Genomic DNA, 26,155 nt, shown 5'->3' on the forward strand with positions numbered 1-26,155 from the left:
AATTCTGTGCTCAGCAACATGTTAACTGTTTGGGAGAAAGACTCAAAGATGTGTAAATGTGAAGCTTCTCAAGGGGTTCTGCCCCAGGACAAGACCCCGTTCCTCCAGACCTGTTCCTGCTCTGCCCTGCAAGACCTGTTTCCCATGCCCCAGCTGAGGAGCAGTCGCTCCACCGACAACTCTCATCCTTCGTCGTGGGATGCTACTACCTGAATTGCTTTCTGCAGAACTAATAGCATGAGCCCTATAGAGCTGCCTTGCCTACACAAGAGAGCTGTCCTAGCCTGAGGCAAGGCAATGGGGTGTGTTCCTAAGAGGAGCCAAGGGCTATTCTGAGAGAGCCTTCCACTCAACAGCCTAGATAACCATCCAAAGTGATGGGATGGCTGCCATAAATCAGAGAAGCATAAATCATTTTACTTATTCAAAATCTTCAGAGTGAGAGCTGAGGCTTCCCCAGGCTGCCCACAGGGTCGGCAGAAGTCTTCCTGTGGTTTTCTGGGGACCGTCCCCAGTTACTGTTCCAGTGGTGAGTGGAGTGGCTCACCAGCTTCTGAGAGCTTCTGATGTGCATCTTTTCTAAGTCCTCATTCAGTGATTTCATGTGGTGTCTTGAATCAGCCATGGCGACAGTACATGTCCCATGGAAGTCCACAAATGCTACCAATCAAGGCTTTCTTTTAGAGAGAGGGCTGGCTTATCAGTACGTGACTGGTATAGAACCTTTGGAACTGTGTACCTAAATGCCACCATTTGCTGTGGCAGCTAATTAAGATCACAGTGATCAGATTTTCTCAGCACCTGCTCACCCTCCCACTTACCAGCATAAATTCCTGTTATCTCCTGAGGTTGGTGAGGAGCAGAGGCAGTTGCCTATGTGCTATAAAAAGAAGATGGGCCTCAGGACCACCTCCAGCCTTCCACAGCCATCATTAAAATCCACCAATGGGGCTGGGCCTAGTTTACACCTGTAAACTCAGTCCTTTGGGAGGTTGAGGAAGGTGGATCACTTGAGCCCAGAAGTTTGAGACCAATCTGGGCAACATAGGGAGACCCCATCTCTACAAAACAATTTTTTAAAAATTAGCTGGGGCCGGGTGCGGTGGCTCACGCCTGTAATCCCAGCACTTTGGGAGGCCGAGGCGGGTGGATCACGAGGTCAGGAGATTGAGACCATCCTGGCTAACATGGTGAACCCCGTCTCTACTAAAAATACAAAGAAAAAAAAGTAGCCGGGCATGGTGGCGGGCGTCTGTAGTCCTAGCTACTCAGGAGGCTGAGGCAGGAGAATGGCGTGAACCCGGGAGGCAGAGGTTGCAGTGAGCCGAGATCATGCCACTGCACTCCAGCCTGGGCGACTGAGCAAGACTCCGTCTCAAAAAAAAAAAAAAAATTAGCTGGGCGTGGTAGAATGCACCTGTGGTCCCAGCTACTCGGGAGGCTAAGGTAGGAGGATTTGGTGAGCATGATGACACCACTGCACTCCAGCCTGAGCAACAGAGTGAGACCCAGTCTCAAAAAAACAAAAAAACAAACAAAAACCACTATTGGAACAAAACCTTCCATGATGGCATTGTCTCCTAAAGTCTCAAGATATTATGAGGGAAGCATGGACTTCAAACTCATATAAACTGTCAGGCAAATCCTGACTCCACCACTTTGAGAATTAAATGACATAATACATATATATAAAGCACCAAGGAATACATAACCGTCAAAATTGTCAATTCCTGGTCGGGCACGGTGGCTCACGCCTATAATCCCAGCACTTTGGGAGGCTGACGTAGGCAGATCATGAGGTCAGGAGTTCGAGACCAGCCTGGCCAACATGGTGAAACCCCGTCTCTAATAAAAATACAAAAATTAGCCGGGCATGGTGGGGCATGCCTCTAATCCCAGCTACTCGGGAGGCTGACGCAGAAGAATCGCTTGAACCCGGGAGGCAGAGGTTGCAGTGAGCAGAGATCGTGCCACTGCACTCCAGCCTGGGCGACAGTGTGAGACTCCATCTCAAAAAAAAAAAAAAAATTGTCAATTCCTTCTCTCAACAAATAAATCTAACAGCCTGCTCTGCACCAGGCACCATTCTTGGCTTCAGGATAGAACAGAGCAAGACAGACCAGGCCCCCGCCCACAAAAGACTTTCATTTCAGCCATGGGGGATTTTAGAAGTCATCTAGACCTTCTATTTATTGAAGGCAGTGAGTGAATTGGGACCCAAGAGTCCCATAAGATGTGGAGTAAGACCTCAGTCCTGGTATCCCAAGAAACCAGAAGGAATAGTGCTATTCACAGCAGACCACTGTGCTTCTCTCTGATGAGGTTTCAGTCATCTTAGAAACATAAGCCACAGAGTACACCACCCAAGGGAATGGCACATGGACAGTCACTTTTGATTGAAGATAGAAGAGATTCAGGATGTGAGAAGCCTGACACTAGAGAGCACTAGGACATTTTGGGGAATCAATATTCATTCAAAAACATTTGTTTTTTGAAACTGTCTGCCCAGCCCCATGCAAGACACCAGGGAAGACTAGTTGAATTTGGTGAGATGAATGCTACAGTAAACTACCCAGAGTGCCCTGAGGACACAGGAGGAAGGAAGCAGCATGCCTGGAGAACTGAGGAAGGGGGCGAGACTAACCAGACATGTAAACGATGGGCGGGGGGTGGAGGTGGTTTTTTTTTTTTTTTAAGGCAAGTACTAAGACACAAAAGTAGCAGAACAGCTAGAAGTTTGATGTGGCTTACATTTAGATTCGATATGGAATACATTTCCAGAGAGAGAGTGGAGTAAAGATCTATGACTGAGACTTAAATTGTGGGTGATAGGTTTCCACTGAGGATCCACGTTAAACCCTGAGTGATTTATGAGGTACTCCCGGGGATACCAGTAAGCAGGGTTGGTGAAGCCAAGCATGAGCACCCTCTCAGCTGCAGAAAGCAGCTCTGGCATGATGTGAGGGAACTGCTTTGGTGTGTAAGGCCTCAGAGTAGTTCCAGCCTGGGATGAGGTTTTTCTGGGCTTTTATTCCCACCAACACTACCACCAGCACATGGTGCTCAGTGACCACAGAGCAGTCACTGGGTACACTGCCACCCAGGGCAAAGCAGTCCAGGAGGCCAAAGGCAGTCCTCCAAGAAGGGCTACAGGTGCCAGCCTTGAAAGCACAGAGTGGGGAGCGGGTACAGTGACTCACACCTGTAATCCCAGCACTTGTGGGAGGCAGAGGTGGGTGGGTCACTTGAGGTCAGGCGTTCGAGACCAGCTTGGCCAACATGTTGAAACCCCGTCTCTACTAAAAATACAAAAATTAGCCTGGTGTGGCGGCGTGCACCTGTAATCCCAGCTTCTCGGGAAGCTGAGGCAGGAGGATCGCTTGAACCCGGAAGGCAGAGGTTGCAGTGAGCCGAGATCACGCCACTACACTCCAGCCTGGGCAACAGAGCGAGACTGTCTAAAAATAAAAATAGGCCGGGCGCGGTGGCTCACACCTGTAATCCCAGCACTTTGGGAGGCCGAGAAGGCGGACCACGAGGTCAGGAGATCGAGACCATCCTGGCTAACACGGTGAAACCCCGTCTCTACTAAAAATACAAAAAAATTAGCCGGGCGTGGTGGCGGGCACCTGTAGTCCCAGCTACTCTGGAGGCTGAGGCAGGAGAATGGCGTGAACCTGGGAGGCGGAGCTTGCAGTGAGTCGAGATCGTGCCACTGCACTCCAGCCTGGGCGACACAGCAAGACTCCGTCTTGAAAAACTAAATAAATAAATAAAATAAAAATAAAAAATAATAAAAGAAAGGACAGAGTGGAGTGTCATGCCCAAAAATGGAAAAAGAAAGTTCAAGGGGGATCTGGGCAGAGCATTACCGCTGTCAACTGCAGGAGGATTTAAGCAGAAACGTAAAATCACCAGATTTGAATTTTGGAAGTTCACTGGGGCTGAGGTATGGGGAGGATGGACTAGAGGGAGGAGAGAGGCAGACACCAGAGGAGTAGCCAGAAGGCTGGCCCGCTATCAGTATCCCTGGGATGTGATGCAGTGAAGGTGTGAGCAGATGAGACATTGTAGGAGGCAGAGTCAACAGGTACCTGGCACTATTGTGGGACTGTGGTGGTGGTATCCCTGGCTTGAGGGATGCCATGAAACCAGCAACAGGCACAGAGAAAGAAAGAATGTGCCTGAGCAGTGAAGGAGAAGCCAGTCTGCCAGACGTAGCACTGGTGGGGCACTGAGGGCCTCACCAAGATGCAGCCTGCCCCAACTGAAGCAAGTCAAGGTTCTTGGCTGGTCCCTGAAGACGCTTAATTCCTCAAAGGAGCCCAGGGAGAGAAGAAGAGATTTTTGTTTTGCATTGTTATTTTTTTTTTTTTTGACAGAGTTTATCTTTGTTGCCCAGGCTGCATGCAGTGGCATGATCTCGGCTCACAGTCACCTCCACCTCCCAGGTTCAAGCAATTCTCATGCCTCAGCCTCCTGAGTAGCTGGAATTACAGGCGCCTGCCACCACGCCCGGCTAATTTTTTGTATTTTAGTAGAGACCGGGTTTCACCATCTTGCCCAGGCTGGTCTTGAACTTCTGAGCTCAGGCAATCTGCCTATCTTGGCCTCCCAAAGTGCTAGGATTACAGGCACATAATAAATTACCGTGCCCAGCCTGTTAATTTATATTTTTCAGAGGTAACGCATTAACATGGCTCAGAATCCAAAAGGTATTGAAGGATGCACAGTGAAAAGTCTCCTTCAAATCCCTGCCCTCAGCCCAGGGGCAGCCAGTGCTACTGCATTCTTGGGTGGCCACAGAGACAGCCCATGCCTTAAAGCAAACATCTAAGATATTCAGAGAAGAGATTTGCTGCCTGCAAATCTGGGCCTCTCTCTCCAGCAGAGGGGTCATAATTTCCAGTCTGAGGCCCACTCTGGCCCTTGTGTCTAACACTTCTAAGTGTGCCCAAAGCCCCCACCCCTTCCCAGGTCCTAATGCATCTGCTCCCACCACCAGAAACTTCCCTACCCCACCAACAGAGAGGGTAAGAGGAAAGTGTGACAGCTTAAATAGAGACTAATGACAGCAGAGAAGCAGTGTGAATGCCTAGAAGAGACCAGCCTGAGTGGCCTGGCCCAGCCCTGGTCTCCTCCAAGGAAGTGGACCCAAACGTGGCTGTGAGATGCATGTCACACGGAGATTCCTCTTTCTAGAACAACTGCCTAAGGGTTGTGAGGTATCAAAATAAGGCGGACTGTGGCACCTCTGTCCCCAGGTGTCCCCACTAATGTGAGCTTTGGCTAACTGCCTACATTAAACAGGAAGAGGATGGGTGCAGGGCTGGACCGAGGGATCAGTGACTCCAGGTTTACGGACAAGTCACTGAGGAGGAGTTACCATCAGCTCCTGAAGTCCCCTTTGGGCCCATGAGTAGGAGGGGAGGTCTCTGGCAGGCCAGGGAAGTGAGGAGACGATGCGAGTGACAGTGGGGTGCGATCCAGGCACGGAGAGTGAGGAGCACGCACGAGAGCCCAGTGAACAAACCCAGGCAGGCGGCTGGGCCCAGGGCTGCCCTTTCCCTTTGTCACCCTGGCTCCGACCCACCCACGACCGCCAAAGGCCTTGGCCCTGTCTCTGAGGCATCTGTCTCCTACCACCCACGCCAAAGGCCTTGGCACTGTCGCTGAGGCATCTGGTCCCTTAGGCTTTTGGCCTCCCCATCCCTGGGGAGAGCCCCACCCACGACCTCAGAAGTCCTTTGCCGCAGCCCCTCCCCATCACCTCCAGTCCCTGGTCTTCCCCTCCTAGTTTGGCCCACCCTCTCCACCAAGCGCACTCCCCTGGGCCCTACTGCCCCCACCTTCTCAGGCTTCCCCTCCTTGCACTGTTCCTCCCGACCCCTCAGCCCTATCACCTGCCTGTCTTCACTGGCCCCTGTGCTCTAATCCCCTCTTTAACCCTCCATCTCCTGGTCAGCTGGTGTTTGTGCAGCCTCCTGTGTGCTCAGCACTGGGCGGGGCAGGGTGGATGGGTACAGGCAAGCCTTATGAGACAAAGGTCCAGCTCTCAAAGTGCTTCCAGTTGGCATCATGAAAACATTAGGCAACAATGGCAAGACCCAGGGTGGGGACTCAAAGGAGCGGGAGGGGTCGCCACAGCCAGGCACCTCCCTAGGCTGGACACAACTCTCGTTTCATCCAGGTTTTACCTTCCTAGGGGGTGACAGAACATTCTTATCCCTGCCTTTCTCTGCCAAGCCTCACCTCTGTCTCAGCTCCTGCCTGCAGGCAACCAAGGGCATCCTTGCCCCCTCAGTGTGTCCTGACTCCCTGCCTGACACTCCACTCAGTTCCCCCCAACACACGTGCCCATGGGTGCTCTGGCCTAGGGGTCCTCCTCAGAGCCCCATGGCTGCTGGTTTAACCAGGCTGATGGGCCCCATGTTGAGCAGCAGATGAGGCAGGAGTCACCTCAGGACCGAGCAGGGGCTAAGGAGGAGCACGGGCTGGGTCTTCTGCAGGTGGTATCGAAGAGAAATAGCAGATGTTAGTTAAAGCAGTGGAAGCAGGCTTTATTCAGTAACTACTGACAGTAGGGGAAAGAGCTGAGCTCCATTCTGATTTGTGCACAGGTGATCTGGGAGCTGTAAAGGGAGGAGGCAGGGGGTTAGCAAAGCCTCAGAGTGAATGGAATGAGGCCAGCTGTCTCTCTGTCTCTGGCTGGCATGTACCTAAGTTAGGGCTCTGTCCCTTATTTATTTATTTATTTATTGAGGCAGGGTCTCACTCTGTAGCATGAGCTGGAGTTCAGTGGGTGGTGCGATCTCGGCTCACTGCAACCTGTACCTCCCCAGCTCAAGCGATCCTCCCACCTCAGCCCCCTGAGTAGCTGGGACTATCGGAATGTGCAACCACGCCTGGTTAAGTTTTTTTTCTGTATTTTTAGTAGAGACAGAGTTTTGGTATGTTGCCCAAGCTGGTCTTGAACTCCTGGCCTCAAGTGATCCGCCCGCCTCAGACTCCCAAAATGCTGGGATTACAGGCGTAAGCCACCATGCCTGGCCTTGATGACTATATTTTAAAGGAAGACCTGATGCTCCTGAGTTGCAAGAGATACATATTTACAATGGCAAGCCATTTTGAGCCAAATGTTCTAAGAAAGTGAGGTCAGGGGCCTATCATCAGGTGTTAGCTAGAACAAATAATAAATTCTTCTGGCAGCACTGAGCTTTCTCAAGCCAGCACTTTAAGAGGGGCTGGGGCCATCCTAGGGATACAGCCTTGTGCTGCTAAAAGCCGATCTAGAGTCTGGTCAAGTCTCTTAGTTCAGAGGTTTGGACAGAGTTGTCATGTGCTGAGAGTTCTGCAATTCTCAGTGGGATGCTGCTGCCCACTGCCCTCTGCTCCAAGCCTCCCGGGGAACTTAGCAGTCGGCCAGCTGTGGGGGCAAATAGTTTCCTCAGCCAGAGTCCAGGTGCAGGCTCAGGCTCAGCTTGAAGCAAGGCCAAGGGATCACCAGCCACCTGGACTTAAATGCCAGCAGTGGAGAGGAACTGGAAGTTGCTTGTGCTTAACTTGATAGTGGTGAATCTGGAGGACATGAGGACTCTTCCGTAGACCCTTGAGAATGGAGGAGCCCATGAGGAATGTTGGGAAGTAGGCAAAGGGAGGAAGTGGGCCCGGTTTTGTGCAATTTCTATTAGCAAGTACCAACCCACATGCCCCATATTGGTGAGTAAGGAGGTCTTGGCTACCTCCTCATTAAGAGGCAGTTCCAGAAGAAATGAGCAAAGCCAGAACAGACACAGCCTGAGCATCCCTGGAGGGCCTCATGCAAGAGAGAGCAAAGGTGCCTTGGCTTTGGCCCTTCACTGTCACATTAACACCCTATCATCAGAGACCTGTGTTATTGTAGGGGCTGAGAGAATTCAGGTTTATTGGGCACCCGCAACGCCCAAACACTCTACCTAGGCCCTACGCTTTTCATCTGCCACATGAGGTAAGTACTCTTTTACAGCTGAGGAAACTGAGGCTCAGAAATTCTAAGTAACTTATCCAGGATTGCAAGTCTTTACAGCAACAGTCTGGATTCGACCAAATCTGTATAACTCTGTATAAAAGTGTGAGCTCTTTCCCTGCATCATGCTGCTTCTGCTTTCTTGTATCTGGTTTTGTTTTGTTTGGTTTGGTTTTTGAGACAGAGTCTCACTCTGTCGCCCAGGCTGGAGTGCAGTGGCGCTATCTCGGCTCACTACAACCTCCGCCTCCTGGGTTCAAGCAATTCTCCTGTCTCAGCCTCCCCAGTAGCATGGAATTACACCATGCCGGGCTAATTTTTGTATTTTTAATAGAGACGGGGTTTCCCAGGCTGGTCTCAAGCTCCTGGCCTCAAGTGATCCACCCACCTTGGCCTCCCAAAGTGCTGGGATTACAGGCGTGAGCCACTGTGCCTGGCCTCTGGTTTGGTTTTGACTTTGGAGGCCTTCTACTTTGGGTAGAGGAAGGGCTGGGGACTGGGCAGAATGGTGAAAGCTTTCCCAAGCTCACCCAGCCTAAGTTCCTCTTGGCCACATTGAGCCTTACTCTTCCCTAAACTTGACCACACTCCCTTTCCTCTGCACCTTTGCTCCAGCTGTTCTGATCTCTGGATTACCGCTCATTCTTCTTTTACCCATCCCCCAACCCCATTTTGCCTGCCAGAATTCATCCAGCCAGGCCCATCTCAACCTCCTACAAGTTTCTCCTGGCGTCTTCTACCCTTGCTTTGCCCACTTCCAGGGAACCTCTTACTATGAAATTCACTTGGCTCTTGACTAGTGTTAGAGCCACAGATGTCTTCATCCATTTCCTGGATAAGGATGACTCCTTCCCAAAGTTAGGGATTAGGTCTTGGAACCTTCATCCCCCATTCCCCTGCTGTCTCCTTCCCCATGCACAGAAACTTTGAAACCTTCAGCACAGAACTGCACAGTACCTAGGGCGAACCCAGAGTGTGGCTGAACTCACAGGCCCAGTGAGACCCACTGGTGAGGGCTCCACCCTTCCTCCCCGGGGGGGGAGGTATGCTGGGCCAGCCATGGCAGTGTCTGTATCCCAGGACTGACCCTCTGAGGACTCATTGATCCCTAGTATGCATCAGTCCTTGGCCTCAGCCCCATACACCACACCTCAGCCTCAAAACCCCTGCTCAGGGACCTGAGAGAATTTCCCAACAGGGCTGCCAGCAGTGGGAGCCTTGGATGCCTCTGTGGGGCTACTCCAGGTCCTCCCTGCCCCTCTTCCCCTCAGTGTTCTTTGCCAGGCACAGAGCTCAAGCCTGAGTCATGATTGGGCCCACAAGGGACTCAGGAACACAGCATTGCTCCTGTCAGCAGTTCCAGGCATTCTCCTTTACACTGAATTCTGAGCTTCGGAACCACTCCCTGTCCACTCCCTCCTGGTGCTGCGAGGCCTGGCCCTACAGCCTGGAGTGCAGCCACCCCTGACCAAGCTCCCTGCCCCGGGCTCTAAGATCCCCAACTCCTCCTCCTCATCTCCCACCCCAGCCCAGTGGGTGGGTGCCTCCATGGCTCACCATTTATTCATTCATTTATTCTTTCCCAACTAGTCTCAATACCCTGTTTCATTTCCCTTAGGGGCACTTAGATTCCCTGAAATTGTCTTTGGTGTGTATTTGCTCCTACAGGGACTCTCTTCCCAACTATAATGTAAGCCCTATGACAGCAGGGACCTTGTCTGTCTTGGTCACCGCTGTATATTGAGCTGTACTGGTGCTTAATAATTGTTGGTTGATAATTGACTGGCTAAATTATGTTAACATTAGTTGAGCAACCACCATGGTGCAGGCACCTTGCTAGGTGAGAGGAAATGCAGTCAAATGAGTCCCCTTGGGTAGGTAGTTCACAGCAGGAGCAGAAGTGGGGCGCTGCACCCACAGGATGAGCTACAATGCAGGCACCACAGGACCTGGTGCTGAGAGGAACAGAAGAGGCACTTGACCGAGCTCCAAGCCAGGGCTTCTGCTCACCTACAGCCCCCCGCTCCCACTCACTTCCTCTAGGAAGCCCACCCCCATTCCCAGACAGGGCAGCTCCCCATCAGGTGCTCACCCAGCACCATATGCCTCTCTAAAAAGGCAGAGCAGTTGACAAGAGTTGTCCTTCTCCTGCTTATGTGATTATTTCCATCATCCAGAAAGTTCGATTAAACAGCCCAGAGCTAGCCTGTATGCTCCATGAGACAGGGACTGTGTCTGTGCACTGCTCACTGTCGTAGCCCCCACCCTAGCGCAGATCAGGCACAGAGGGCCCTCAGTCAGTATTTGTTCGACGGATGAATGGGACAGGGAAAGGGTGAGGCCTGAGTCCTCCCCCAAAAGGAGCAGTTCCTCTTTCCTCCCCTAGAAGAATATGTCCTTAGTCCCCTGTGTTCATCTACCGGCGACAGCATCCCATCCTTCCCCAGGACCCACAGTCTCACTTTGTTTCACAGCTTCTGCTTCTCACTTGACATAGAACGTCAGGGCTTCTGCCTCCTGGTACCACTCACATCATATATGCCCAAAACCGAATGTGATGGTGCCGCCTGCAGTTGGGCAGCAGCCTTGCCAGGCAGTGAGCTTCTTGGCTACATTCCCACCTCCACCAGTGCTCTGGGCAATTTTTAGCCAACATGTCATTATCATCACCAGTCACCATGCAGTGCCTGGCTCCTGTCACAGAGGCTTCAGTTCTGGCTGGCTCAAGAAGTTTTTCCAGCTTTTCAGCACCATTTCTTGGTTGCTTTTCCTTCAACTCTTCCCCAAGAGACGCCAACCTGAGTCAGTACCCACCACACCCTGGGAGAGTTAGAATGCTCTTGTGGGGACTTTCCCTCTGGGGCCCTTCTGTCTTTTAGGGCAGCCTTGGGGACCTGCCCTCCCTTCTCACTGGCTAACCTGTTCCGTCTTCTTCCCCAGCCAGGAAGTGTGCTACAGGCACATGGCAACCCCCACAGGCCATCAAGGAATTTCTCCAGCCTGACTCAGAAGGAACTGGGGAGCAGGGAGAAGAGAAAGAATGCAAGCATTCAAACCAAGTGTCCAAGGAATGGGCAGTTGGGGGAAATGGGCAGTGGAGAGGATCTTCTTGGGCTCTGAGTTACTCTAGTCCCCTGCTCCATCCCACAGATCAGAATCTTTCAGAACTTCAGCGTGGAGAGACTCTGGTCTCTGAATGTCCACTACTACATTCTCACAAAGTGGTTGACCAACATGTGCTTGAATGCCTCTCACCTCTCATTGAGGCCCAATCTACCTTTGGTAGAATAATTAGCTTTAATTATTAGAAAGTCCTTCCTCATAAAGGATCTACATCCACTCTCTGGTCTTTGGTCTTTGCTCTCAAGATACGCAGAATCAATTCCGTTTCTATTCCAGGAGTTGAAAGACCGCTATCATCTGCCCCTTGAATCTTCTCTCCCAGTTCAGTATCTTCATGTCCTCCCTGTGGTCATGGGCTCTTCTCACCATCCTGATTTCTACCTCTGGACTCTACAGTTTGTCTCTGTCCCTCTCAAAATGGGCCACACACTCCTAACAGGGTTTGACTCTCACAGAGTCTGGGGCCTATGAGCCCCATTGTTCTGGGTACTAAAGCTCTCTTAGTGCATCCCAAAGTCATGTTAGTGCTTTTGGCAAGCACATCAGTCAATTCTTTCCAATCCCTTATCAGCCAGAGTCCTCCTGTCTTCATATACTATTGTTATTCCACCCCTCATGTATCTCACTCTTGTGCAACTGATTATCTGAAGACCAAAGAACCAGACTGTAATTCTGTCCCTATTCAATACCACGTGACAAATCTGGCCCAACAATCTCACCAGATGCCATCATCCAGTATTCCTCCCAATTATGTGCAAGTGACCTTTGATTATGAGAGTGGCATCTGTGCTCATTCCATGTCACTGAAAAAGTGCCATCACTAGGGACCTCCCTCCAGGTTGACAAAAACACATTAATTCATATTATTTGGTGATGGATGTCCTACTCGTTACAACCATAACTACTATCCTACCAGCACACCCACAGTTCACCATTTTGTTGCTCAACATATCCTAAGATAGAGCGGATGGGTGCAAACGCACTAAGATAGTCATTTGAAAATCCAGTTTCCAAACCTGGCCCCACCTCCAGGTATGTGACTTCACTGGCCCCACCTCTGGATATGTGACTTCACTGAGTATCTCTGGGCTTCTGGGGATCCGTCAAGCCCTGTCTCGCTATGACGTTCTGCTCTGTGATGGTCAGAGTTATAAAGAATCAGGAAGCTGGGGGCAGAGGAAGGTCCCTGTTGCAAGAGATAAGAATTGGGCACTTCTGCTTGTGCCACGGGGAAGCTTCAACTCTGCTATCATTGACACGTGGCAGGCACCCAGCGCTGCTCTTCCCCTTTCATTTTCTTGACCCCAACTTGTGCTGGGACTCAGATTTCCCAATATTTGATTTCCTCTGGGTCCCAAGACGAGATCCAGACCATCTGGCCTGAGTTGCCTCCCCTTGCTGGCCCCCCTTCCCCACAAGGCCAGCATCCAGCACCCCCACCCCAGCTTCCCAGAGGTCTCTGGACGCCTCCTTCCACCCTTCTCCCACACTCCTGGCCCTGGCCGGCTCCAGCAAAGCATGGTGGGCGAGGCTGGAGGGAAAGCCAGCAAGAAGGCGTCTTCTGGAATCAGCCTGAGCATGAGGCCAGGCTTTATCGCTTCTGGCTGTGTGGCCTCGGGCAGAGGTTCAGTTTCTTGCCATCATGGTGATAAAGTATTCAGTCATTACAATTTCTCATTAATTATGGCTTCAAGAGCACAGAAGTTCTCCTCTCTTCGTTGTCCATTTCTTCTTTTGCCCTCCACTGAGGCTTCTCCACCCCACACCCTCAGCCCAGCCCTCACCACGCTCTACCAAAGCTTGTTTGTGGGTTCCCTCACCTCCCCTCTCCCCAGAGCACCCATTCTCTGCTGAGTGTAATTACTACCTGCGCACACCTGAAACCCACGCTGACTTCTTCTGCCTTGACCTCTCAGCCTCTCTCCAGGCAAGGATTTCTTGCTGCCTCAGGACATCTCCACATCAAAACCAAACATGTGAGAAGTAGCCCTTCCTCTTCTCACACAACCATCCCTCCCCACGCCCATGTTCTAGGACCTCTGTGGACACCACAAATTCTCAAGTCCTCAGCTTTACAGCTGCAAGCCTTCCTCCAAGTTCCCTTCGTCCCTGCATCTTAGTCTCACCTGCTACCAAATCCTGCCTATTGGTCCTCAGAAATAGTCCTTCTCCATCCTCATTCTCAATGCCCACTGCCCACCCACAGCCACAGGGACACTGCTGTGGATTCTAGGTTCTGCCAGATCATCCCTGAAGAGGGGGTTTTCTAACCTCCTTCCCCACATTTACCTCCATTCTGTGTCTCCCGTCCCCCACTAAACCTTTTACCCATACTTGTGTCTGGGAGAGTTTTAAAATAGGAGGATCAGAGCTGCACATCTGTGATTTGTGCACTTTCAGTATAATACGTTATGCCTCAGTGACAAGCTTTATAGAAGAATAGAATAAGCATCAAAAGTTAAACAGAAAAAAAATGTAAATCATTACAATCACCAGATCTAAAACAAGTTCCTCTTAACCTGAGTCTGGGTGAGGTGCCCCTTCTCTGGGCCCTCATGGGCCCCTGTCCTACTCCATCTTACATGTCTCACCCAAGAGACCTGCTCTGTCCAATACTAGCCGCTAGCCCCATGCAGTTATTTACATTTAAATTAGGTCAGGTGCGGTGGCTCATGCCTGTAGTCCCAGCACTTTGGGAGACTGAGGCAGGATGATTGCTTGGAGGCCAGGAGTTGGAGACCAGCCTGGGCAATATAGAAAGATCCTGTCTCTAAAAATAATTTTTTTTTAATTTCCCAGGCATGGGCTAATTTTTAAAAATTAGCTGGGTGTGTGCCTGTAGTCCCACCTACTTTTTTTTTTTTTTTTTTTTTTTTTGAGACTGAGTCTTGCTCTGTTTCCCAGGCTAGAGTGCAGTGGCACGACCTCAGCTCACTGCAACCTCCACCTCCTAGGCTCAAACGATTCTCCTGCCTCAGCCTCCCACGTAGCTGGGACTACAGGCGCATACCACCACGCCCAGCTAATTTTTGTATTTTTAGTAGAGATGGCATTTCACTATGTTGGACAGGCTGGTCTGCAACTCCTGACCACAAGTGATCCACCTGCCTCGGCCTCCCAAAGTGCTGGGACTACAGCACTACAGCTGGCCCTTGGCCAAAAAAAATTTTTAAGTTAATTAAAATGAAACAAAACGAAAAATTCTGTTCCTCAATTGCACTAGGCACATTTCAAGTGCTTAGTAGTTGCATGGGGCTACTGTCAACCGTGTTAGATGACACAGATACCAAACACTTTCATTGTCACAGAAAGTTCTGTTGGACAGTGCTACACCCCACTGTAAGCTCTGGAAGACAGACTTGTCTTTTTGGTCCACTACTGGATCCCTGGCACCCAACATGCTGTGAGGCCCAGCACTGATGCTGAACATCAAGGGACTGAATGCACACACTACCACACACTGCACATGGCCCGGCGATAGCTCCATTACCTGTCTTGCACTTGCTCCCCCTGCCTTCAGACCATGGCTTCTAGACAAGCTTTGACCCAGGGCCCTGACCCAGGGCTCGTGGCCCCCTTTTCTCCCTTCAGACTATCTCTGGTCTGTGACGGGCTCAGAGTCCTGGAGCCATTATAAGTGACTACGTGTGTGTGCTTCTGTGTATGTATGTTGGGAGCACGCGTAGAGAATGAATTGGCAGGGGTGGAAAGACGCCAGGGTTTCAGGTCTCAAGAAACTCAGGTTCAGGCCTCTGGCAATGGTCACTCTCACCTACACAGCCGACTCAATTCTGAATCTCGAAGATATGTGACTTTGGACAAGAAACTGTATTCCCTGTTGCTTAATTGTAAAATATGGATAATAATACCTATTTCATACAGGTAGTGAGTGCAGTAAATAAGATGTCTGGGGCTCTGTTGATACTCAATTATTGTTTGTTTCTTTCTATACATAGAAGGCAGTAAAAATCTCTTCTTCAAACATCATTTAGATTGTGGCTTTCAGGGCACGGTGGCTCACGCCTATAATCCCAGCACTTTGGGAGGCCGAGGCAGGCAGCTCACCTGAGGTCGGGAGTTCAAGACCAGCCTGACCAACATGGAGAAACCCTGTCTCTACTTAAAATCCAAAATTAGCTGGGCATGGTGGCGCATGCCTGTAATTCCAGCTACTCGGGAGGCTGAGGCAGGAGAATCGCTTGAACCCGGGAGGCAGAGGTTGCAGTGAGCCAAGATCGTGCCATTGCATCATTCCAGCCTGGGCAACAAGAGCGAAATTTGTCTCAAAAAAAAAAAAAAAAAAAAAAAAGCCAGACATAGTGGCTCACGCCTGTAATCCTAGCTCGTTGGGAGGCCAAGGCAGGCAGATCACGAGGTCAGGAGACCAAGACCATCCTGGCTAACAAGGTGAAACCCCGTCTCTACTAAAAATATAAAAAATTAGCTGGGCATGGTAGCAGGCACCTGTAGTCCCAGCTACTCAGGAGGCTAAGGCAGGAGAATGGCGTGAACCCGGGAGGCGGAGCTGGCAGTGAGCAGACACCACACCACTGCACTCTAGCGTGGGTGACAGAACGAGATCCGTCTCAAAAAAAAAAAAAAAAAAAAAAAAAAGATTGTGGCTCTCAGACACCTGCATGGTTCCCACTTATCCCACATAGGAGGCCAAATATGACTCCTGACAGCTCCTTTTACCTTCAAGCAAGAGGCTTATCATCAGTTCCACTGCTCTTATCTCCAAAGGCACCTGGCTCAGCCTCTCTCTGCCAGCCAGCTAAGTTTGTTTGGCTTTCTCTCCCCCACCTTCACGTCATATTACATACCTGAAATACCCTTCCTGCCCACTCTTTCCAAAACCCAGGCCCTGCCTTCTCTGATGCAGATTTTTTCATGAGACTCACTTCCTCTCTTAAGCCTGCTTGACTCAACCTTCTCAGTTTCAAGATTGCTAATCACAATGTGATTAGTGACTATGATGCAAGGCTGTACCTGGCAAATCTGCACTTGAGGGCATCTGTGTTCCCAAGTATCTGGTTGCGACTGTGAGTGTGCACAGAGCAGGAAGCTAGAGAAGGAGGTGACCAACAACAAAAAAAAGCTGGTGGTGAGGTGGGAAGGCTGGACCAGAGTAGACACAGGTCCCATTTGGCCACTTATTACATGGGTGGCCCTCAACAAGTTACTTAATCTTTCTGAGCCTCAGTTTCCTATTACTATACTGAGGCCTTACTTAGTATAGATACTATTCTAAGCACTTTACATAGATTCTTTTATTTCAGCTTAACTTCAACAGATTAACTTCAACTGCAGCAGCTAGATAATATTTTTCCTATGTTACTGTTGAAGAAATTGAGACACAGAGGAAACTCAACACAGAAGTTGAGTAACTTGCCCCAGGTCACATTGGGACAAGTAAGTGGCAAAGCTAGGATTTGTAGCCAGGCAGTTTGGCTCCAGCATCCATGTTCTTAATCACTCTGCTTACTGCCTCCTACCTGTAATTCTGTGTGTGTGCACATCCCTTATATATATGCAAAACTCCCGTCACAGTGGCTGGCACAAAGAGAACCAATAAATGGTTTAACTTTTTCCTCACTGGGACTACACAGGGATAGGAAAAATGTCTCTTTTCCTCGAGAATTTGTTATAGGATCTAGGAAAGGACAAGTATATAATGGACACTTTACATACATTTCCAGGGGCTGAGAGAGGTGTGAAGGATATATAAAGATTTAAAGCACTGGCCGGGCATGGTGGCTCACACCTGTAATCCCAGCACTCTGGGAGGCCAAGGTGGGCAGATCACCTGAGGTCAGGAGTTTGAGACCAGCCTGGCCAACATGGTGAAACCCTGTCTCTTTTAAAAATACAAAAATAAGTTGGGTGTGGTGGTGCATGCCTGTAGTCCCAGCTACTCGAGAGGCTGAGGCAGGAGAATCGCTTGAACCAGGAGGCAGAGGTTGCAATAAGTAGAGATCGTGCCACTGCACTCCTGCCTGGGCGACAGAGTGAGACCCTGTCTCAAAAAAAAAAAAAAAAAAAAAAAATTTAAAGCACTACCTTCTTACCCAGGTGTGAGTTATAAACACACACATGCCACATGGACACACTATTCACAAAGACATCACACACGTGTAGGTGTGGTACACACACACTCACTAGCCACCCTGAACCTCATGAAGGCTCCACCAGAAAACCTTCCTTACAGCAGGCACAGGGAAAAAATCACAGTCTTTGAAAGTACATATGAAGGTCTATCAAATCAGACTGGGGCATTTTAGAGAACTTCCTCGAGGTGCCACTTCAGTTACATTTTCTTTCTTTGTTCTGTGGAGTTCAAAAAGTTAAATCTTAAAGATAAACAGGAATTACTGTGGCAAAGGAGGAGTGTGAAGAAAGGAGAGTCAAGAGGGAACAGGCTAACGTATTTAGGAAACTGCAAGTATTTCTGTAGGCTGTCATGAAGAGTTTTTGGCAGGGTCAGGCAGGACATACAGCCAGAGAGTAGGCAGAGCCCAAATGCCAATAGGTCTGATGTGCTAAGCTGAGAGATTACAATTCTATCCTGAAAAGGAGCCACTCAGCGCTTTTAGGCAGAGATATGACATAAAATCTGCATTTTAGAAAAATGGATTCAGCAGCACAGAGGATGGACTGATAACAAGGGGTGAGGTGGAGAACACTGAAAAGACTTTCAACAATCTGGAGAAGAAATTCGGAGTTTGAACTCCTAGTGGCAGTGGGAAGAGACAGAGTATTTAAGCGAGTTTAAGAAGTGAGGAGGAAATAGTGCCATTCACTACAATAGAAAACATAAAGGCCAATGTTTAGACAGAATGGATGAGAGATAACTTACACCTTTTGGCTTTTGGAGTTTGAGGTGTCTCTGGGACACCAGGTGATATCCAACAGGTGTCTGAATATGTATGTGCATGTATATTATTTATTGTTATTTAAGTTTGCAAGACATCTGGGCTGGAGATATAAATTTGGGTGTCATCAATTTACAGGTAGTAATTAAAACAATGAGTGTGGATGAACTCACCCACAGAAAGTGTAATGCCAGATTTGTGGGCCAAAACAGCTCTGAGGAGCTCCAACTCGAAGCAGTTGAAGGCTTAGATTTAAACATTCTCCCAGGAACAGTGTGTGAAGTGAAAAGTGGGTGAGGAAAGGGCCCTGGAGATCACCAACATTTAGGGGTGGAGGTGAACAGATGAGAGAGGCAGAGGTGCAGGAGGAGAAGCCAGAATGGGGTGTCAAGTATAAAGAAGTAGGTAGCATCAAATGCTTCAGAGGTTAGAGAAAATGGCAGGAAACTCCACCTGTTAGATTTGACATCTAGAAGGCTGTCGGTGTGGCCAGGGTGAGGTCAGTGGAGTAGTGAAGGTGCGGGTTTCCGGCTGTTGGAGAAACCTCTTCCACTAACTACACTGCACTTTGAGTTACCAACTGGCATGGTCCTCCCCCCATTTCACACGCACGCTACAGTCGCCCGCGCGCACTCGTACACACCAAGTGGCTAACAGGTACGAGGCGTTTCCGGAAAGCGAGCGCACAGACCCCGCGCACGCGCCTCCGAGCCGGCCTCTTCCGCCGCAAGTCCCTCCCCAAGCCTGCAGAGTGCGCTGCGTTTCGATGAGCCGGGACGTGGCGCCGCTCTAGCCAGCGCCTGGGCTCTGTGGCGGGCGCCGCAGCTCCGCGTCCCCCGCGCCTCCTCCCAGCGCAGGTGGGTCCGCCCGCGGGGGGCGGGGGTGCCCGGGAGCCGTGGGACGGGCGGGTAGCGGCAACCTTTGTGGCGCAGAGTGGTCCCCAACGCCCAGGTGCCCCGGCTTGCGCTCTGGCCTGGGCGAATCGGGCCATAGGAAGGGCCACACGGATGGAAGTCCTAGTCCGGGTGCTCGCCTCTTGTTGAACGTGCAAAGCCTGTCCCAGGACCTCTTTACACTCTGGGGGTCTCTGCCCAGGCACGCTTGCCGCTTCCGGGACACAGCTGTGGGCGGAGCTAGCAGGGGCGGGGCTACGTGATTGACACTTCTTTCCTCAGACTTCAAGGGCTACCACTGGACCCTTCCCCTGTCTTGAACCCTGAGCCGGCACCATGGTGAGAACCCTGAGCCCAGCCCTTCACCTCTGCAGGCCCGCGCCCTCACCCCCAGTGGCCGTGCCATGGTTGCCCCGTATGAACCTAGGGCTCCACAGTGTGGGGTTTTTGCAGGTCAGCTCCTGCAAGGCAACTTGCACTCTTCCAACCCGTTCATCCTTGTAGCACGGACGCCTGAAGGTGAAGACGTCAGAAGAGCAGGCGGAGGCCAAAAGGCTAGAGCGAGAGCAGAAGCTGAAGCTCTACCAGTCAGCCACCCAGGCCGTATTCCAGAAGGTGGGGCCCTCAGAGGTAGCCCCGACCCCAAGTAGCTCCCTTAATATAGTACAGAGGCCAAGAGCTGGTCCCTAGAGTCAGACTGCCTAGATCCAATTCTGGGTTCTCTCACTTATAACTGTATGACTTTGGGCAAGTTGCTGAATCTCTTTGGGCCTCAGTTTGCGCATCTGTAAAATGGGGCTAATAATTGCACGTACTGCATAAGGCTGTTGTGAAGATTAAATGAGAGAATACCTGTAAGGCCATAAAGCATGGTTCATAGTACCTGTTGTATAATGTGGGATTCACAGAATATTGGATGGTTTTAAGTTTACGTTATTTAGTCCTGTAGTGGGAAACTGATATGATCTCTGACCCTGCCACCTATCTTCTCAGCGCCAGGCTGGTGAGCTGGATGAGTCAGTGCTGGAACTGACAAGCCAGATTCTGGGAGCCAACCCTGATTTTGCCACCCTCTGGAACTGCCGACGAGAGGTGCTCCAGCAGCTGGAGACTCAGAAGTGTGTAGGGATTCAAGATCTCAGAAGACTGCCCTGGCCCTGCACCTGCACTGCCTGGGTCTATGGGTGGAGGAGAAATGGGGCAGCCAGTGGCATAGATGGAGGACAGTAGGGGGCTGGGTGCAGAAAGTGAGGGGTGAGCTGAGGTTGACTGTAGAAGAGCCCTGACCCCCCCCCCCACTTCCCTTCTGGGTACAGGTCTCCTGAAGAGTTGGCTGCTCTGGTGAAGGCAGAACTGGGCTTCCTGGAGAGCTGCCTGCGGGTGAACCCCAAGTCTTATGGTACCTGGCACCACCGATGCTGGCTGCTAGGCCGCTTGCCTGAGCCCAACTGGACCCGAGAGCTGGAGCTCTGTGCCCGTTTCCTGGAGGTGGATGAGCGGAACTGTATGTGCCTGCAGATTCTGTCCCCACAGCCCTCACCTGCCCACATTCTGGTACTGGGGCCTCAGTAAGGCCCAGAATGGGGAGGGATATCCAGGATGGGTCCACCGAGCTGGTGCTGAAAGGGATGTTGGAGCCAAATGCATCCTCTGTGGAGTGCACTGAGGTGTTTCTAGGGGTTCTCTGAGGGGCTCTAGGGGTCCCAGTCAGGTAGCTCCTTTTGCCCTGCCTCTAAGATATGCTGTCACCTCTCCCCTCCAGTTCACTGCTGGGACTATCGGCGGTTTGTGGCCACACAGGCAGCCGTGCCCCCTGCAGAAGAGCTAGCCTTCACTGACAGCCTCATCACCCGAAACTTCTCCAACTACTCGTCCTGGCATTACCGCTCCTGTCTCTTGCCCCAGCTGCACCCCCAGCCGGATTCTGGACCACAGGGGCGCCTCCCTGAGGATGTGCTGCTCAAAGGTAAGCAGGGTCAGGGATGTTCGGGAGGACTCTGCAGTGCCACCCTTCCAGCCCCCATGCCTGATCCTGTTCCTGAACCTGTCACTCAGGTTTATTGAGCACCTACTTCATGCCTGGCTCCAGGGGTGCCTAAGAAGCAGTCCCTGGCTGCAGGGAGCTCAAGTGGCTGATGGGGAAGATAAAACTGACATACGTAGCCCCTGTGCAAGGACAGCATATAAGTGAGACTGGGGGCTGGAAGTACTCCAAGGAGAGGGTAGGGTGTTGGAGTGGCCAGGAGCTCACCGGTGTCCTGACCACAGCCCCATGCCTCCTGGAACCCCACAGAGCTGGAGCTGGTGCAGAATGCCTTCTTCACTGACCCCAATGACCAGAGTGCCTGGTTTTATCACCGTTGGCTCCTAGGCCGAGGTGAGCAATGAGGAAAGGGGCTGGGTGTTTAGGGCTTAGTAGGAATGGGAGAGGGTTTAAGGAAATCTGACACTGTGTCTCCCCCGCAGCTGACCCCCAGGATGCACTGCGCTGCCTGCATGTGAGCCGGGACGAGGCCTGTCTGACTGTCTCCTTCTCTCGGCCCCTCCTAGTGAGTCCTGCAGCTTTTGTCAAGAGCACTGTGGGATTGTGGGGTTGGTGCTGATGGGGCTGAAGTCTTTCTTTGTCCTTTGTGCCAGGTGGGCTCCAGGACGGAGATCTTGCTGCTCATGGTTGATGATTCTCCCCTGATTGTGGAGTGGAGGACCCCAGATGGCAGGAACCGGCCCAGCCATGTCTGGGTATCCCAGGATTGGTGGGGCAGAAGTGGGGGTCTGGGGCAGGGCTGGGTGGGACAGTCAAAAAAGTGGTTAGGCCAGGGCATTTCCTTGACCCAGTACTCCCAGCTCTGTGACCTGCCTGCTGCCTCCCTCAACGACCAGTTGCCCCAACATACATTTCGTGTCATTTGGACAGCAGGCGATGTCCAGAAAGAATGCGTGCTTTTAAAAGGTGATAGAACCTGCAGCCTCCACCCCTTGCAGCAGCCCCCATCACTCTTTTCCTCTCAAGGGTGCACCCTCCAACCACCTACTCTTTCCCCAGGCCGCCAGGAGGGCTGGTGCCGGGACTCCACCATGGACGAGCAGCTATTCAGGTGGTGATAGGGAAGCACAAAACAAGGAGAGGGGCTCTGGACTCTGGGCATCAGGCAGTCAGGGCAGGAGGCTGGGGCGTCAAGGAGCTGTTTCAGTCTAGATACTGGGGATGTTGACCAGTGCTTCAGGGCTGTGGGCCTCAACACCTCCCCACCCTGCCCACCCTCAGGTGTGAGCTGTCAGTGGAGAAGTCCACAGTGCTGCAGTCTGAGCTGGAATCCTGTAAGGAGCTGCAGGAGCTGGAGCCTGAGAATAAATGTGAGGCCCCATTCCGTGAGAGTCTGCTCCCAGAGCCCGCTGAGGAAACCCCTTTCCAGTGTGGCCCTTAGAGGATAGCAGGAAGGCCTCAGGAGGATGGGAGCGGAGGAGAAACCCTCCTTTTCCCTGCCCTCTCCTCAGGGTGCCTGCTTACCATCATCCTGCTGATGCGGGCACTGGACCCCCTGCTGTATGAGAAAGAGACCCTGCAGTACTTCCAGACCCTCAAGGCAAGTTGTGCCTGCAGAACAGGCCAGGGGGAGGCCCAGCAGGCAGGAGGCAGGCAGCTGACATGCATACCCTGCCCACCCCATCCACTCCAGGCCGTGGACCCCATGCGGGCAGCGTATCTGGATGACCTGCGCAGCAAGTTCTTGCTAGAGAATAGCGTGCTCAAGATGGAGTATGCCGAGGTGCGTGTGCTGCACCTGGCTCACAAGGTATGGGCTGCCATGCACGCCTTCCCCTGGCCCTCATCCCTCTGGCCTCCCCACGTCCCTGACTTTGCCCCCAGTCTCAGGTGCCTTTGTGGACTTCCAATCAAGATAGAGTTCATCCCTGCCTGCCAGCTTGCTCCTCTTCCAGGCCTTTCTGTCACTCAGCCCATTCTTCTTGCCACTCACTTTCAAATCCCGAGTCACTAGGACCTCCTTGTGCTGTTTCTTCCCCAGGCTGATCACAGCTTCATCTTCCTTCAGAGTGACCCCTAGCCCACTCCTCCCACACATTCCAGCACATCTCACCCTGGAGCAACCCCCAATACCTGAAGGCCAAATGCTTTCCAGAGATTCCTGAGAAGTTGTCCAGGCTCCACTTTTCCTAGTCCTTCCCAACACATTAGTTTTATCACATCACCACAGAGCCCACCTCCATTCCTGCCAAACTCATCTCTGCCTCATCAAGACCAGTCCCCATGGGGGACCAGTCTTTGTTTACCCAGCACCCTCCACTGGCCCCTGTACCTCCAAACTCCAGGCCTCCTCCTCCTCACCCACCCCACTGGTTACCCCACTCGCAGCACTCACTGTCCCACGTCATGTACTGCTGTGGGCTGTAAGGTCAGCTTCCCACGTGCTTCCATCCTCTCCTTGCCTGGGGTCCCTGAGGGCCTGTGGGGCATAGAGGGCATGTGCCTAATAAATGCTGGCTGAGGACCTTCTCCCAGGTCTCCTGGGAAGCCCATCACCTCCTTCCTCCCTTCACCCCCCAGGATCTGACAGTGCTCTGCCATCTGGAACAGCTGCTCTTGGTCACCCATCTTGACCTGTCACACAATCGTCTCCGAACCCTGCCACCTGCACTGGCTGCCCTGCGCTGCCTTGAGGTAAAGTACCCATGTCTCCATCCCTGTCATGGGTGGTTCTTTTCCTCTCCCTCTACCTCAGAAGTTTGCCCATCCTACAAGATGTGCAGGACCTTCCACCCCGAACAGGTAACTGGGTGCCTTCCACCTCCATCACACAGCCTGACCCTGTGAGCCCCTCTGTGCACCGTGGGCCCGTCACCCTGAGCTCCTCAGTTGCTGAACCATCCCCGGCTGACGGTGCCTGTCCTGCCTCCCTGCCCTCCCTGCCCCCAGGTGCTGCAGGCCAGTGATAATGCCATAGAGTCCCTGGACGGCGTCACCAACCTACCCCGGCTGCAGGAGCTGCTACTGTGCAACAACCGTATCCTTCCTTCTGGGTGCCTTTCAGACAATGGGTAAAGTGAGGTGCCACCCTGGGAAGGGACAGACAGCAGGCAGGGTATGTGCCACCCTCTTGCAGGGCAGGAAACAGGGGCTCTGTAGTGTGAGTGGAAGGGGGAGAGCCTGGGGCTGTCGGGCTATCACTGACCTGCACTGGTGGAGTTGTGCAGAGTGGACTTCCTCAAGTCAGAGTGCACAAATGGGCAGCCTGCAGCTGTTCTTCAGGTCTATGTAGTTTTTTGAAAATCAGGAAGTTTCATACTTTAAAAAACATCTAGAGTTCTGATTCCTCTCAAAAATTGGAAGTTAGAGCAACCTTACACTGGTATTTTCACTCAGCAGCCCTTGGTCATTGCTGAATAGTAAATGTCTCTTTGGACCAGGCTAGATTTCCACCTTATCATACCCTCCACCACTCCCCTGATACTACACCAGCCTGCGTGGGGTGTTGCGGCTCATTCTTTCCTGACTGACCCTGTGGGCAGGCGTTTGCAGTCCCTGCCTAGAGCCTGACTCCCTCCAGGGAGCATATGAGATGCCCATCAAACAGACTTCCAGGCAGCAGTCCCCAGCTCTTGAGGGTACACAGGAGCAAATGAATTGGGAGGAACCTGCCAAGCTTTCCTTGACTCTCCTGAACAAGGCCTCCAGCAACCTGCAGTGCTCCAGCCTCTTGCCTCCTGCCCCAGGCTGGTCCTTCTCAACCTGCAGGGTAACCCGCTGTGCGAAGCGGTGGGCATCTTGGAGCAACTGGCTGAACTGCTGCCTTCAGTTAGCAGCATCCTCACCTAAGAGGCCCTGCCCCCTACCCTTGCCCTTTAACTTATTGGGACTGAATAAAGAATGGAGAGGCCCTCTCAGGCTACCAAGCTGTTGTCGCTGCTATCACTGCACCACTGCCTTCATCACTACAGCTATTTATTTTTGGAAAAGAAAGGGAAAAGACATGGGGTGTTGCCAGCTCATTCTTTCTGCGCCATCCTGTTGTTTCCTCTCAGAGAGAGCCAAGGCTTCAGTGTTTGGGGCAGAATTCAGGGTGAGGGCTGAGCTTTTGTTTACTTTCTGGTTTGGGGTGGGGGCTGGGACTGGGTCTAGATTCCAAGCAGGAATAGGGCTTGGGATCAGGTTCTGGTTCTGGCTAAGCTACAGAGCAGCTGTGAGTTTCTCCAGCTGGAAGCATCATACACTTTTTTCCCATGACCCCTGCACCTTCCAGATGTTCCCCCTGCCCTGGCCCCCATTCACCATAGCTGGGGAGGCTCAAGGGCTCCGTGTTCCCAGGAATGGGCCAGGGTGCCCTTGCTCCGCCCTGCCTGAACAACAGTATCGGTCCCCATGAGTAGCACTCTACGGTTGAAGTACCTTTGAGAATACTTGATACCATTTGATCCTCACAGAGTCTCAGGGATGAGATTATTAGGCCCAGTGTACTGATGAGGAAACTGCTGTTGAGACTTGCCCAAGGTTCTTGGCCAGAGCGCTTCAGCACTGAAACCAAAGTTGTCTCTACCCTTGGTCTAGGATTCTAGACTCATGTTCTTGCTTGAATGGTTGGGCAGCGGCCTGGCCTCAGCTCCTTGAGGTCCTGAGCTGAGTGTCTGCTCCCATGGTGTCCCCCCACACATACCACATACACACCTTGTCCTGACCTAGAGAGTCCTGAGTGGTGGTTGGGGGAGGGGACTGGCTCAGGGGTTAGGGCAGTGACGCAAACTTGGCTGGGTGGGGAGAGAAAGATTGATTAAAGCTAGGGAGAGAGTGTGACAAAGGCATCCTCCTGGTTCTCTGGGATCTGCCTGGGCCCACATGTGCTCATACACATCCGGACAACCAGGGCCGTGCCCCTTCCCGTATCTGCAGTGATGCACAAACACCCAGCCCCTGCACAAAGCCCTCTGGCTGACCTGCCTGGAAGTTTGGTATCCACTGGTGTGTCTACTGAGGGTGTTGGAGGTGGGGCACCTGCCCCCACCCCCGGGCAGGTTCTGGTGCTTGGAGCTGGACAAGAAAAGGCAGTGTGGGTGTGGAGGGCTCCTTGCCAGTTCCTGGGGCCTCTCTGTCCCCACTCCCCACGGCACCTCCCTGCCTGATGCATCACCAAACAGCCCCTCCTGGATTCTGTTTCCTTGTGTCTTCTTGTTAGCCTGTTTTCACTGTCTTCTGCTCGGCGGCCCATGGGCAGAGCTGGGACACCAGTGGGAAGGAAGGAATGAAGGAAGAA

The 26,155-nt window shown here is 52.0% G+C and overlaps 1 protein-coding gene across 4 annotated transcripts; it reads left to right on the forward strand.

Moving 5' to 3' along the window:
- The first annotated feature begins 18,604 nt into the window (after positions 1 to 18,604).
- RABGGTA (Rab geranylgeranyltransferase subunit alpha) lies at positions 18,605 to 24,803 on the forward strand. Of its 4 annotated transcripts, XM_003260688.3 has the most exons (17): positions 18,605 to 18,857; positions 19,176 to 19,232; positions 19,398 to 19,508; positions 19,887 to 20,011; positions 20,210 to 20,397; positions 20,656 to 20,859; positions 21,187 to 21,270; positions 21,360 to 21,442; positions 21,531 to 21,632; positions 21,738 to 21,843; positions 21,937 to 21,988; positions 22,159 to 22,247; positions 22,389 to 22,477; positions 22,571 to 22,687; positions 23,458 to 23,571; positions 23,827 to 23,914; positions 24,578 to 24,803. In XM_003260688.3, the coding sequence occupies exons 2-17, from the start codon at positions 19,230 to 19,232 to the stop codon at positions 24,724 to 24,726; spliced, it is 1,704 nt and encodes a 567-aa protein (XP_003260736.1). In that variant the 5' UTR covers positions 18,605 to 18,857; positions 19,176 to 19,229; the 3' UTR covers positions 24,727 to 24,803. The 4 variants fall into 4 exon arrangements, with proteins under 4 accessions (XP_003260736.1, XP_030660015.1, XP_030660017.1 ...); XM_030804155.1 differs by having other exon boundaries at positions 21,738 to 21,988; XM_030804157.1 differs by having other exon boundaries at positions 21,738 to 21,988; positions 24,586 to 24,803.
- Positions 24,804 to 26,155: the final 1,352 nt, after the last annotated feature.

The sequence above is a fragment of the Nomascus leucogenys genome, chromosome 22a, assembly GCF_006542625.1.
Source record: "Nomascus leucogenys isolate Asia chromosome 22a, Asia_NLE_v1, whole genome shotgun sequence".
Lineage (NCBI taxonomy): Eukaryota > Metazoa > Chordata > Mammalia > Primates > Hylobatidae > Nomascus > Nomascus leucogenys.